Raw genomic sequence first — 13,431 nt, forward strand, 5'->3', positions numbered from 1 at the left:
AATTCGACGTACATATAGAAAAACAAAAATTGAAGGGCTAAAACAATTAGTTTGTATATAAAAAATCAAACTTGCAATGGCAAGTAACATTTGAGGATACCTCAAAGTCATTGCAGAGAGACTATTTCAGGACAATTGATGCCGAATAAGATGTAAATGAAGATATTGAATGAACAAAATTGAGGTAGATGAAGAAACAACCATGGTGGAATGATTGAAATTCTAGTTTTTTCAAATTTAATTGAGCCATAAATATTACGAAAACTACGTATTATGAATGTTTTTGGCTAGGTAGTCTAATAACATTACTAAGTTGCTAAATGGATATTGGCTCAACCGTTACACATTTAATATTTAATATATTTGTTAAAAATGGGTCTTGTTTTGTAATAATCACAATAAAAGACATCTATTTCTAACAGATTTATCCATCAATAATGCTTGAAACCATTTCAGCCCTAACCTGTTATCACCCAACAGTAGCTAGCACATTAATTCTTTTATGCTTTCTAGTACACGAAAGTTACTAATCATTATCAACAAAAAATTGTGACACTCAGAATCTCCAAAATACCAGATTCTCAACTAGAAAATACTTGAAAAAATAATAAAACTGATTCTAATAAAGAGTAAATCCATATCACCAAAACACTATAGTTCAACAAGCAAATGCAAGATTAATTAATAACACTTAAAACAAAAATTCATAAGAAACTAACAAAACGGAATTGAGAACGGAAATACATCGACGGTCGAGATCAAAAGCTGGTGGTAGATTGAGTTTTTACTTAGATCTCTGTCTCATCTTTCGGCGCTTCCTCTTCAATCTCCTCATTCTCTTCTTCTTCCACTGTTCAATCAACAATATTAATAATCATTATTAATCAGATTAAAATGTTTTAGATAATGACTGATATTTGATGATAAAATATGGTTTAATGGCTTGAATTACCTTAGCTCTCATGATTACGCCGGAGATTTTCAGATGCTACGAAAAGCGGCAGGGGACGGACGAAATGTTTTGAAGGGTAAACTAGGTTTTATAGTCAAACCCTATTTCACTTTATTGATATGGGTTGTAGGTTGGGCTCGGCCCAATATGGCCTGCTGCTAAAAGTTGGCCCATGGTATATGTTGTAGTTATATTGCTACAAAAAAAAAAAAAAAAAAAATATATATATATATATATTATAAAAATTATTCAAAATGGTTATACGGGAAAGAAGTTACGATGTATGTATACGAATTGAACACACATATTAAATGGCACTAAAGTGATACTTAAATGGCAATTCTATAATCAAAACTCAAAATAGGCTAATTATATTTAGTGATTTATATATCTCAAGTTTATAAATCCTAACAACACATAGATACTATAGTGAAAATTGGTGGTGTCGTTACTCGTATATACAATTTGAATGATACTTTGTAAAAAATAAATATAAGTAGTGGTGTAAGGACTCCACACTCATACAAGTTTATTCGGATACGTGAGATGAGTTAAGAACGTCTAGAGCATTTGAGATGACGTTTTCCTAGTACAAGAAGACTAGGAAGGATGCATGTATTCACACTAAATTTTGAAGAAAATTATTAACGACCAAATGCTTAATTTATTTGTACATTAAAATTAACCATTCACCCTACAAAAATAACCACCACCAACCACAAATTGTACAACTCTTTTTTATCTATAAATATATTAGAAAAATTCAATTTTGAATTAGCCAAGAATGGAGCGGGTAACCGTTTAAAACTTGTAATATTGGCTTCCTTTTCAATTTTAGTATACTTTGTCAGCATACTATTAGAAGAATAGTTGTATTTCCTAAAGTTACTTTCAATCACTATCATTTTAAAGTTGAACTAGATCCAATCTTGAGTATAGATCTCATCTTATCCGTAACGTTTATCACTCCGTATTAATTTTTGTGGACATGCCAATAAAAGTCCACACAAAAACAAATTATTTAACGTGATATATATTCCTTCATCAAATATGACCAAACATTTATTCGTGTTTGATATTCACTGCTATGAATTTAACTGATGTAGATCAATATATAAGCTGGTTTGATAAATAACCATGTAGGTAACTATCAAAAAAGTTTAATTCATTAATTTATTTTATATCACGCGATGGGGTATATTAGTCCATATATTTGAAACGATTGAAAATTAGCGTTCGAAATATATTGCTACTTATGATCAAGTCTATTTCAACTTGAGTGCAAAGTATAAAGGTTTTTGGGGGATCGGTCGTTAATCATACGACGAACATGCAAACTCAATTTGAGATTAAGATCAACCGAGAGTAATTAATAAGATCAATCGCATATTATACTTAAGGAGGTATCATCGGTTGAGGTGTTTGTGAATGAATTAGATTGTTAACCCTTTTATATGCAAAACTAAGACTATATTTATAAGCAAATACTACCTTATAAATCTACTAAGACTATTGTTAAGCAAATACTACCTTATAAATCTACTAAGACTATTGTTAAAGCCGATCCAGAAGAACTCACTGACCTTGTTACGAACCTACCTTTTTACTAAAAAATACATAATTTAATTACACTTCACAATCGACCTAGATAAGATTCGAACATGAGATTTTTTGAAAAGAACTCAAAGCCCTAAACAATAGACTATCTAATGATGATTAATTATAAAATAGTTGCCAAAAAAAGTAATAATAATAATAATAATAATAATAATAATAATAATAATAATAATAATAATAATAATAATAATAATAATAATAATAATAATAATAATAATAATAATAACTGTAATTAGAATTAGAAAACTTCTCAAAGTAAAAAAAAAAAAAAAAAAAAAAAAAGGCCACGCCAGCTTGGTTGATGTTTCGAACCTTTTAGATGCCATCTGGATCCACCCGACCCTACAAACCACTACCCATATCCACCATCCCAAACACCAACAAACAGATGAGCCCAAAATTCTCAAAAACACAAAATTCTTACAACACCCATAACCCCAATTTCATTCATTCAATTCATTCCAAAACACAATCTTGTTACCTTATAACCATATTTTCATCATTAATTTCAATAAAGTTCATCTGGGTTACCTTCAAATCCAAAAAAAAAATTCAAGCTTTTGTGATAACTGATCACTGATCACAACCAGTTACTGTCTGATTGACTGAATCATAAAAAAAAAAATGGGAAGTGGGTCATCAATAAATCTTAACACCACCGGAGATGATAATCATGGCGGTGGTCAACTGTATGTTTGTTTAAAAATGGAAGATTATAGCCCTACAGGAGACCTTGTTCCTCACCTCTATGGTTCTGTTCCTCTTGTTGGTTCTTGGGACCCATCTAAAGCTGTAATCTTTTAACTAAATTTTTACTTATTTTTCAATTTACTTCGATACCCAAGTTTTTATTTTGTCGATTCTTTGTTTATAATTAGCTTCCATTGGAACGTGAATCTTCTTCAATGTGGCAATTAAGCTTTGTTGTCTCTCCTAATCATGGTATTGTCCACTTCCTCTGCTTATTGTTGTTATTATTCATTTTCCATTATATTTAATTATTTATATATAAATGATATGATTGCTTATTAATTTGAGCCCCATCTTGAATTTAACTTGGGGATAATTGAGTGATTATTTGCATATGTTTCATAAATACCAGTACTTGTTAACATGGTTTAGAAAGTTACTCTCTTTACATACGAGGAACACAGAATTCTTATAGAAGTTGAACTAATGGGGTGTTGGGGCACTGCGTTTCGAAAGTGATTAGACGATAGTAGTTGTAAATAAATAAACCGGGAAAGTGTTTATGTTGTTAAAGTGGTAATAGTATCGGAGTATGTTTTAGTATTTAGCACATTGTTGTCTCTATGAAGTTAACACATAGATGAACATATGAATCAGTTTTGTTGCACTTGGTATAATGATTAAAATAGTCAGATAGTCATACGCAAAGTTCACCCAAACATGAAATAAATGCATATGCAAACATATGTTTAATGAATCTATCACAAAATTGGAGGATATTTATTCGATGATATCACTAGTAGTAATTGATATATCTGGTTATGCTTTCAGAAACATTGGACTTCAAGTTTCTATTGAAGTCGAAGGATGACAATGAACCTTACATAGTGGAAGAGGGTCCAACTAGGCAGTTCAAAGGTGGGACCTTACAAGGGGTCACAAGATTGGCGTTATTTAAGCTAAACAATGAGGAGATTCTTGAATATAGGGTGTGTATAATGGCAGATAGGGTATCACCGTTTGACCTTGCTGCTAGTTGGCGAGCTTATCAAGAAAATCTCGAACCGTCAACTGTACGTGGAATCCCGGATGTTAGTATAAACGCATTGCCCGAGGGTGACAAGGTATGAACATTTAAAAAAGTGTAATAATTGTGTGTGTGATTAACATTTGATAAAAAAAATATTTTTATAAATTGTTATTTAGAATGGGTCGCCAGCTAGCTTGGATCTTGATCTTGAACAATACGTGGTCCCAACTCCGGCGACGCCTGTGGTATACGCGGCTAATTTGACTGAGAATCCAAGGTCAATGAAGCATGAAGTGGGGCCTACCAAAAGTGATGGTTCGGACAAGGGTGTGAGTGTTTCTAATGATCTACCTACAGTTATAAAGGTTCCCTTTTTGATCGCTTAATTAGGACTATGATCGCTTAATTAGGACTATGATGCTCTAAATTGTTATAAATGGTTTTTGTGTTAGATATGTTAAAAAAAATATGGTTTTAGTACAATGCAGGCTGAATTAAGCGATTTAGTTGGTTCTATGCATTAAAAAAGAAACTGTTGGGTCAGATTGGTACAACCAACGGTGGGTCAGTTGGGTAATGGGTTTTGGTCAAAGCTGATAAATGGTTGACCTTTTTACAGTTATAAATTTTTAAGAATGGATTTTGTGTTAGATATGTTATAAAATATAGTTTTAGTACAATCCATGCTGAATTAAGGGATTTAGTTGGTTGTAATGGAATATTTCAAGAAAATGTCATAAGTACCCTAATGAAGACGTCCGACCAATAGAGGATTCATAACATTTCATATTATCAATCAATTTTATTTTTTATACTATTACTAAATCTCTAAACATATCTGTTAGAAGTGGCAATTTCTACATGTCAATTGATTAAGGGTCTATTCGTGTTCTACTAATCTTCTAATGAGTTTAAGGATACAGATTTATTTAGCTGAAAAGAAATGGGTCAAAAGTTTCAACATTTTCTATTTTTTAATGCATAGAACCTTCTAAATTGTTCTCTTAAAAGATTACAACCAATCATTGTAATAACCTTCTAAATGCTTATAGGAACCGCAAGTCGTGGGCCTCGAAAAAGGAACCGTTGACTCAGATTTGACTAAAGTGTTCCATTCACTTGGCATGGTTGAGTCAAAGTCGGTTGGTACGTTTGTACCGATCCAGAAACAAAATAGCGAGACAATACTTTTCGTGGATAGAGGTGTTGGATCTTCTCGATTAGTTAAATCAGCAAGTGCGACCCATTTACCCGATTCAGAAACCAAGGTTTGTATAACTCCAACTTTGTTTAACTGTATGAAGATGTATTTGTAAATTCTTAGGGGCATTTTCGTCTTTTAACATATTAACATATCAAACTAAATTAGAACTCGATGCCCGCTGCTGCTGGCGCTGTTGCAGCCGCAGCTGTTGCTGATCAAATGCTTGGACCCAAAGAAGATATGCATCTCGCAATTGTCTTGGTAATAAACTTATGGGACAGTCAGTCATCAATTTGGGCGGGTTGGGCCAGTTGGTCTTCAAAATGGGCAACCTTTTGGGACGGGTCAGTATGGGTCAGCACACTGCATATGCTGATATGAAAGCCTGAAACAATTCTGTTCATCTATTATAAAAAAAGATTATATTTCATTTGCATTTCTAGTATGATCTTGACTTTAAAAGTTCACTATGGGTAAAGTTAAACTTATTTTATTGTAACCTAGTGTATTATTGAAACTGTTCGGCCTGTTAGAGTTGAGTGTACCTCTAATAGGTTTATTTATACTTAAATGGGTTGAAGTTACCATCTCTACATTTAGCTGGTATAATGGGTAGGTTGGGTAAACATGGTGTTACATTGAGTATCAAAAATAGTATGACATTAAATATGGTTGAAGAAACTGTTACCAAACTTATCCATCTTTTGAATAAAACAAATTTGGAGGTAATAAAAAGTTGATTACATTATGCACTACTTATAGTTTATTAACTTCTAAACCCGTGCGACTCATTTCCATCTTAGTTAAGCTTCAATTTTACCCCTTTGACCCGTTATGATTTAACTGAATCCCAAATCAACCCGTTTTCCCGTGTTTGGGTCGAAACTTGAAACTGCTTCTTTTGTTTATGATTCAGTAAATCATGCTATAATTAAAATATACGGTTGTTATGATAGGTTGGTTTACCGGCTCGAGGCAAAACTTTTACGGCGGCTAAACTTACGAGGTATATGCGTTGGTTAGGTCATGACACTAAACATTTCAATGTTGGAAAGGTGATTACTTTATCAAGATTATCATTTAACATCATTTAATTATTTATTAATAAAGCGTATTAAAGTGAGATTAATAGTCTGATATTCTTTTTCTTGCTATAACAGTATAGACGACTTAAGCATGGAGCAAACCTGGTAAGTCTCACACTTTTTGTTGTTCTAATCCTACTTAAAACATTAAAATTAATATTGGGTGGGGTTAGTAAGGGGTCAAAATGGGCAGAGTTGGGTCAGGGCACAAACACTCACGTTTGGTAATCCAAGTCAAAAAGTAGATAAGTCTATAATATGATTTGAAAAAAAATCTATTGTTACAATAATACTCTATTTCCAGAAATAAAACTTTTTAGGAGATTTTGTGAATTGTTTGTATGCAAAATGAACCGCTTGATAATAAGCGACCCATTAGAGGCACAATATGACTCAAATTAATCAGTTTTTTCATGTATACAACTAAATTGCAATCTCTATTTTACATAGACATATGATGTTTAAACTTATAATTTGTTATTGATTTCTTGAGAATAATTTTTACATTCTTGCAATGGTGTTGATTGACCCGTTTATCATTGATGCAGAATGCTGACTTTTTTCGAGGTGACAATACAGAAGGCATGGAGGCTCGAAATGAGGTGAACGCCCATTAAAAATTATGCTTTTAATTAGATTAATTAAAAGTTCTGAACCTACTCATTTTTCTACTTCGTTTGACACTAATATGTGCTAATTCATGCCCCTTAATGAAATGTTTGTTCTAATTATGTGTATCTATGGTTCAACTATGTTCACTTTTAATTGCTCTTACGTAGAGACTAATTTAATAATCAAACCAGATACTAAATAGAACTAGATAAAAGTCTTTTTAATAAATTTATCATTTATCATTGAATTAATAACAAAATCTATTTAAACCTTTAAGGCTCTATGGTACACTTTATTGACATGTTTGTTTGCAAATAGTTTTATAATACGTGACGTGCTACTAGGTAGCCGCTTTGGCAATGGATGACATGATTGCTTGGATGCAAGAAGGTGGCCAAGTAAGTTTTTTCTTCATTTATTTACTATTTACTTTAATATATATAAATTTATAAATTATAGGGCGAGAACGGTAATACGTATCTAAGGTCAAGGTTGTGTGTTGGTAGAAATGACAAAGATTGTAGATTAAAACTATTATTAAAAAACATATAATTGTTATGGTTAAAAAATATGTATCTTAGGTTACGGTTGCATGTAGGTAGGAATATTTGATGCAACAAACAGCACTAGCAATCGAAGAAATATGCTTATGAAGATGGCTGAAGGCAAATGCAAGGTATGTTACTTAATAAATATCCTGAATAGTTTATTTTATGCAAAGTTTACATTATAATATAACTTGTATCAAGGACATAATATTGGATTATCTTACAAGAGCATTTGTTAATAACTTTTTGATTGCAGATAATCTTTTTGGAAACAATATGTAACGATCCAAAGATCATTGAAAGAAACATTCGTCTCAAGATTCAACAGAGTCCTGATTATGCAGAAGAGTATAATATTTCACTACAACTATCAGTTTTTTTTATATTAAAAAGCTATTCATTTATGATTAAATTGTATAATTAATATTTGCAGGACCGATTTTGAAGCTGGATATCAGGATTTCAAGATGCGACTTGATAATTATGAAAAGGTGTTTTTGAATCCTCTCTTAGAATTTTTCATTTTGGCGCCTATTTTTACTAGAGGCGGCTTAAAATGGTTATTAACGATTGATATGGCTATTAATAGGACGTGCAACATAATAATGATTAGAAATTTGTATAAAGCAACTCTTTTGACACTCTTATTGCTAGATGTACGAGCCAGTGAATGAAGGTTCGTATATTAAAATGATTGATATGGCTAGTGGACAAGGCGGGCAGATACATGTAAGTTTTTTCCTTTTTTTTTTTTTTCTGATTAATTGTTTAGGCATACTTTTTCTAGTTTGGAAATTAGGGAAAAGTACTATTATTCTTGATATAAACTCACCCAATATTTTCTATGTTTCTAGGTGAATAATATCGGTGGTTATCTTCCTGGACGGATTGTGTTCTTCTTGGTAGGTCATTAAATAATCAAATTTAAAGATATTTTCTATGTTTCCATGTTAAATTTAAGAACAAATTTAAAGAAAATCCAAACTAATTGGTAACAACACACGTAAACGGTTAACAATGCCTTCCCATTAAGGAGACAAAAGAAAAAAACTTTTATTTGGCTAAACTATGCACGTAATACATCGTTTTTGATGTTTTTTTAGGTGAATACACATTTGACACCCCGTCCAATTTTGCTTACAAGACATGGAGAGAGTCGCGATAATGTCAGAGGAAGAATAGGCGGTGACACTGTTTTGAGGTTTTCTCTAATTACTTTCCATTTTCGAATTTCATCCAGGGTGAAAATTGTTAAAAGTTAAGCTAAAATCTTTAGTAAAAAGTAATGGCAAATGAAGTATAAGTAAATAAATTTCTCGATTTCTAAAAGTTCAATCGGTATGGTAATTATGTAGTTTTTTTTTTTAATGTATATAACAAACACATCAGTTGTTCAAATAATAATTATAGTTCAACTCGAGTCCCGACCCTATTTTACATGAATCCTAATTCTCGTGCTGGCCCATTTTCCAGATTTACATCAAGTTATCGTTTAAAATGTTTTTTGCTAGTTTGCTTTAATATACAACTTATTTGGCAGTGCGAAAGGTGAGCTCTATGCAAAGAAACTTTCTAATTTTGTGGAGAAACGACTACAAAACGAGCGGGCTGCTTCTGTAAGAATTCTTCTTCATTCACTTTGACTCTTTGACTTGAATGTCTCGTGAATTCTCCAAAATAATGTTCGTTCTAAACTTGTAGATATGGACAAGCACGTTGCAGAGAACAATTTTGACTGCCAATCAAATTGTCGGTTTTCCAAAGGTTAGCGCGTGATTCGTGATCAAACTTTACATATTTGGTGTACAAATATTTATACAATTTTGTCGTAGATACAATGGCGTGCACTTGATGAGATAAATGCCGGTGTATGTGATGGAATGACGTATGAAGAAATAAAAAAGAACATGTCCGAGGAATACGCGTATGTTTTTATCCCCAAATCTCTAAACTTTATACTTTTTGCCTATTATAAAAAAGAACTTGTGAAATATATTTATATTGGATTGGATTAATTGAAGGTCGCGGAAGAAGGATAAATTGAGGTATCGATATCCTCGTGGAGAGTCTTATTTGGATGTGATCCAAAGGTTTACCATTTCTTACCCAATAAACTACTTTTATTTATTTTAAATATTACTTACGTACATAAAAATGCTAAATATTTAAAAACTTAAATGCATTGCAGGTTGGAGCCCGTGATCATTGAACTCGAACGCCAAAGGGCCCCTGTTGTAGTAGTAGCTCACCAGGTCAATCTCTCTCGACAAATACACATGTCGATAAATCTTTAATACGTCAATTTAGTTCGTAATCTAATTTTGGTTTTGTGCAGGCTGTTTTGAGAGCATTATATGCTTATTTTGCTGATAAACCGTTGAAAGAAATTCCCCACATAGAGGTAACATGTTCACCGAAGGTTGTTTTGACCCATTTGGGTCATTTTGATCTTTATCTTATCCAAAATGGGTCAGATAAAAAACTAGCAAAAATCTGTTACTCTTTTAAGAACTGGGCAAAAAAGTGTCTTCGGGTCAACCCAACCCACCCGTTTACCAATGACCCATATCTAATGCTTACGCGTACTTAGTTTAATACTGCTTTTTTTTTCAGATGCCGTTGCATACAATAATAGAGATACAAATGGGAGTCACCGGAGTTCAAGAAAAGAGATACAAGCTCATGGATTGATCAATTTTCGCAAAGGCGAAATACTTTTTGCTTGTAACCAACACTTGCATCAAAGAAACGGTTAACCCTTACACGATTCGTTAAACTTTTTTAAGATTAAAAAAAGGAAATGATTTTGTTACTGAATATTGAATAATTATCGTCAATGAAAAATGCATCGATTGATATCAATAAAGATTGATACATTGATGCAAGTTGTTACACACATGTTGATGTATATAGTGCATAAAATTAAACCCGATTTAGGGTTTGAAAATTTATAATCAAGCCCAAAGAGCGAGAATCGACATGGAAGTAGAACCAAGAACAAGGGCTAAAAAAGACGTCTTTTTTAACCAAGTTTCGGAACTCATTAACTTATTGTGGAAAAAATCAAGAGCAATAAGATCAACTAGACCCATGTATATGAGTATTCCTGATGATAGTGAACCCAAAAGGCCTTCCATGATCAATGCGTTCGGGTTGCTGTCATCGTAGCCCGTCATCGAGAATAAGATCATTCCCAATACTATCCCCATTGGTGTTGTAATCGAAAACATAACACACATGTAAGCCGTTGTTCCTAGTTTAAAACCTGCCTGCAAGTGAAAATGTTAACTTTTCGTTATTCTAGATATTGTATTAGCTTACACATGTGTATCCAAAAATTGTATTTTTATTAACAACAATATAAAACTTATACATACATTAAATAATGAAATGGGAGGAAATAAACAAAAGTTTTGATAATAAAAAAAGTACTATAAGAAACAGAGGAAAAATAACATGTGATATACTTGTTCATCTTTAAAGAGTTCATGTATTAAAGTACAATTATCACGTGTAGCTCTCACACTATTTTTTGTAATCTAAATTTTGTGTTGCATTGCACGACCCCATCAAATAATAATAAAATGAATATGTTTACGAACATATTTATAAATAGTTTATTAAAATTGTTACACAACATCTTATACAAATAATGTGCACCATTTATATCAAAAAAAGATAAGTTGAAGAAACTAAATTGATTATTTTCCAACCACAATATCTGTAAGTAATTTAGGTAATTCATTCACTTTAAGATACGTTTGATAGAACTTATAACTTATTTGTCTTGAAGAAAATATTTGCAAACAAACAAATAATAAATGTAACAACCCCTCTATTAAATCCTTTCATCATATTATCTTAACCAACAACCAAACACCCCAAATTAATAACTCCAAACCAATCACGTGATTTCCTTGACAAAAAATGTATTCATAAGATTTGACACCATCAAAAATCAATGCAAAGAATGAAAGGTCCAAAATCATACAACAAATAAAAAAATTAAATATTAAATAATTAAATTATTACCTGAGCAATACAACCACCAAGTCCCATCCCTTCAAATATTTGATGAAATGCCAACGCTGCAACTAACGGTTTAATGGTACACTTGTTTTGTGACATCCCCATCGTTACTCCAATTATCACCGAATGAAATATTATGCCAATCTCTAATACCTAACACACATTCTAAATTGTTACACAAAAAAAAGTAAAAAAAAAAAAAATTATAATTACATCCTTAAAAGCTTTTGAGGAAATCATTTTAATTTAAAATGCATTCTTCCTTTCATTTTAATTTAAAATTCATGTTTCGTTACTATAACTAGTACTGGTACTTTTTTTTTCATTTTAATAAAAATAAATATAAATACATTATTTAGTAGTTTTCACATTATTTATATTACTTTTTAATTTAGAAAAACAAAAATGGAAAGAAATAAAAGCTACCTGCGACACCATTCGTTGTTTCATTTTCACCATCTCTTCCTCCTTCAACCGCCGTCGTTCCTCCGCCGCTTCCACCACCTCAATCTCCACCACCGTCGTTTTCTTCAACTCCTCATCTTCTCCGATCCTCGTATACCCAACCTTCTCACCATGTTCACCTCCATGACCATGACCATGTCCATGACTGTAACCGTCAACATGTGACGTCGCCGTTAAATCAACTAACAGCGCCGTCAACACTCCTACCAACGTAACCAACCCAGAAAACGGAAAATCCTTCCACGGATGCTGAGACGACACTTGACAATCCGCGAGTGCATCGTACGCGTCAGGTAGTACATGAACAAGTGATGTTGATAAAATCACTCCAGCAGCAAAACATTTTATAACTAAAATTACTTTATCGTATAACGGTTTACCGTGAAATACACGCGCTAACATCACCGGTGCTGAGATACCGATCACGCTCGTGAAGAATATAACGAACATTGAGATTAATTTCAGCGTTGTGGCGGCGTTACCATCGCGACACGCGAGCGTTCGTGCGGTATCTGTACCACATATTGTCATGATTTAAGATTTAATACGATGCGATAATGAAAAAATTAGAATTTTTAAGTTTTAGGAATTATGAGATTAAATTGGATTTTTTGTTAGATGTTTAATTTTGTTGGTGGAAATTGTGGTTCAGTCAAGTCTTTTGTGTGAAGATTTAGAGACCGATAGAAGGTGTAATCTTACTATGAATTCCACAAAGGATTGTGTTTAGTTCATGTTGAGTCCTTATGGTTTTGGGAGTTTTGTTTTTTTTTGCCTTGTAGTTTCTAAGATGTGGTTAAAATTAGTTTGGGTATAAAATGATATGTGGGCGTTTGTTGATTAACCGATTATCTTTTATATGACGAAGCTATTTTTCTCAATCAAGAATTAATAAGAAGTGATGAATGTCTACCAAGTATTATACAATATACTAATACTTGTAGTTAGAAATTCATATAATGTTTATACTCAAATTATGATGATAATTAAGTATATTGTTATTCTTTATCTGCTTATAATATGCTTCAAATGAAGTTTATGCTTGTAATAAAATAAAATCTAGGTCGGATGCCCTTTTATGACTCGACCCAATTTTCAAATGTCAATTTATAGTATGGATTTACTGTTGATTACAAGTATTTTGATAATTTTGTTCGTACATGGCACCTTTTATTCTTTTCCTCCTTCCGTGCCCCATG

The 13,431-nt window shown here is 32.2% G+C and overlaps 2 protein-coding genes and 1 long non-coding RNA gene across 4 annotated transcripts; 1 reads left to right on the forward strand and 2 right to left on the reverse strand.

The window, feature by feature from the left end:
* Positions 1-562: 562 nt before the first annotated feature.
* Positions 563-1,028, reverse strand: LOC139874215 (uncharacterized). Its single transcript, XR_011767841.1, has 2 exons — positions 953-1,028; positions 563-850 (listed from the first exon to the last, which is right to left on the reverse strand). It is a non-coding gene; the product is annotated as an uncharacterized lncRNA (long non-coding RNA).
* A 1,943-nt stretch (positions 1,029-2,971) lies between these two features.
* Positions 2,972-10,629, forward strand: LOC139877756 (6-phosphofructo-2-kinase/fructose-2,6-bisphosphatase-like). 2 transcript variants are annotated; one of them, XM_071865180.1, is made up of 23 exons: positions 2,972-3,361; positions 3,448-3,511; positions 4,091-4,383; positions 4,466-4,654; positions 5,342-5,557; positions 5,659-5,754; positions 6,450-6,548; positions 6,654-6,683; positions 7,127-7,180; positions 7,535-7,588; positions 7,789-7,866; positions 7,995-8,086; positions 8,172-8,229; positions 8,393-8,467; positions 8,593-8,640; positions 8,842-8,939; positions 9,279-9,354; positions 9,440-9,502; positions 9,571-9,662; positions 9,760-9,828; positions 9,927-9,990; positions 10,074-10,139; positions 10,352-10,629. In XM_071865180.1, exons 1-23 carry the CDS (start codon positions 3,194-3,196, stop codon positions 10,427-10,429), a joined length of 2,220 nt encoding a protein of 739 aa, XP_071721281.1. In that variant the 5' UTR covers positions 2,972-3,193; the 3' UTR covers positions 10,430-10,629. The 2 variants fall into 2 exon arrangements, with proteins under 2 accessions (XP_071721281.1, XP_071721282.1); XM_071865181.1 differs by having other exon boundaries at positions 4,466-4,618.
* A 28-nt stretch (positions 10,630-10,657) lies between these two features.
* Positions 10,658-12,907, reverse strand: LOC139877757 (zinc transporter 6, chloroplastic). Its single transcript, XM_071865182.1, has 3 exons — positions 12,194-12,907; positions 11,771-11,920; positions 10,658-11,007 (listed from the first exon to the last, which is right to left on the reverse strand). The coding sequence occupies exons 1-3, from the start codon at positions 12,761-12,763 to the stop codon at positions 10,693-10,695; spliced, it is 1,035 nt and encodes a 344-aa protein (XP_071721283.1). The 5' UTR covers positions 12,764-12,907; the 3' UTR covers positions 10,658-10,692.
* Between the last annotated feature and the right edge of the window lie 524 nt (positions 12,908-13,431).

This window comes from Rutidosis leptorrhynchoides, chromosome 11, assembly GCF_046630445.1.
Source record: "Rutidosis leptorrhynchoides isolate AG116_Rl617_1_P2 chromosome 11, CSIRO_AGI_Rlap_v1, whole genome shotgun sequence".
In the NCBI taxonomy this organism is placed as follows: Eukaryota; Viridiplantae; Streptophyta; class Magnoliopsida; order Asterales; family Asteraceae; genus Rutidosis; species Rutidosis leptorrhynchoides.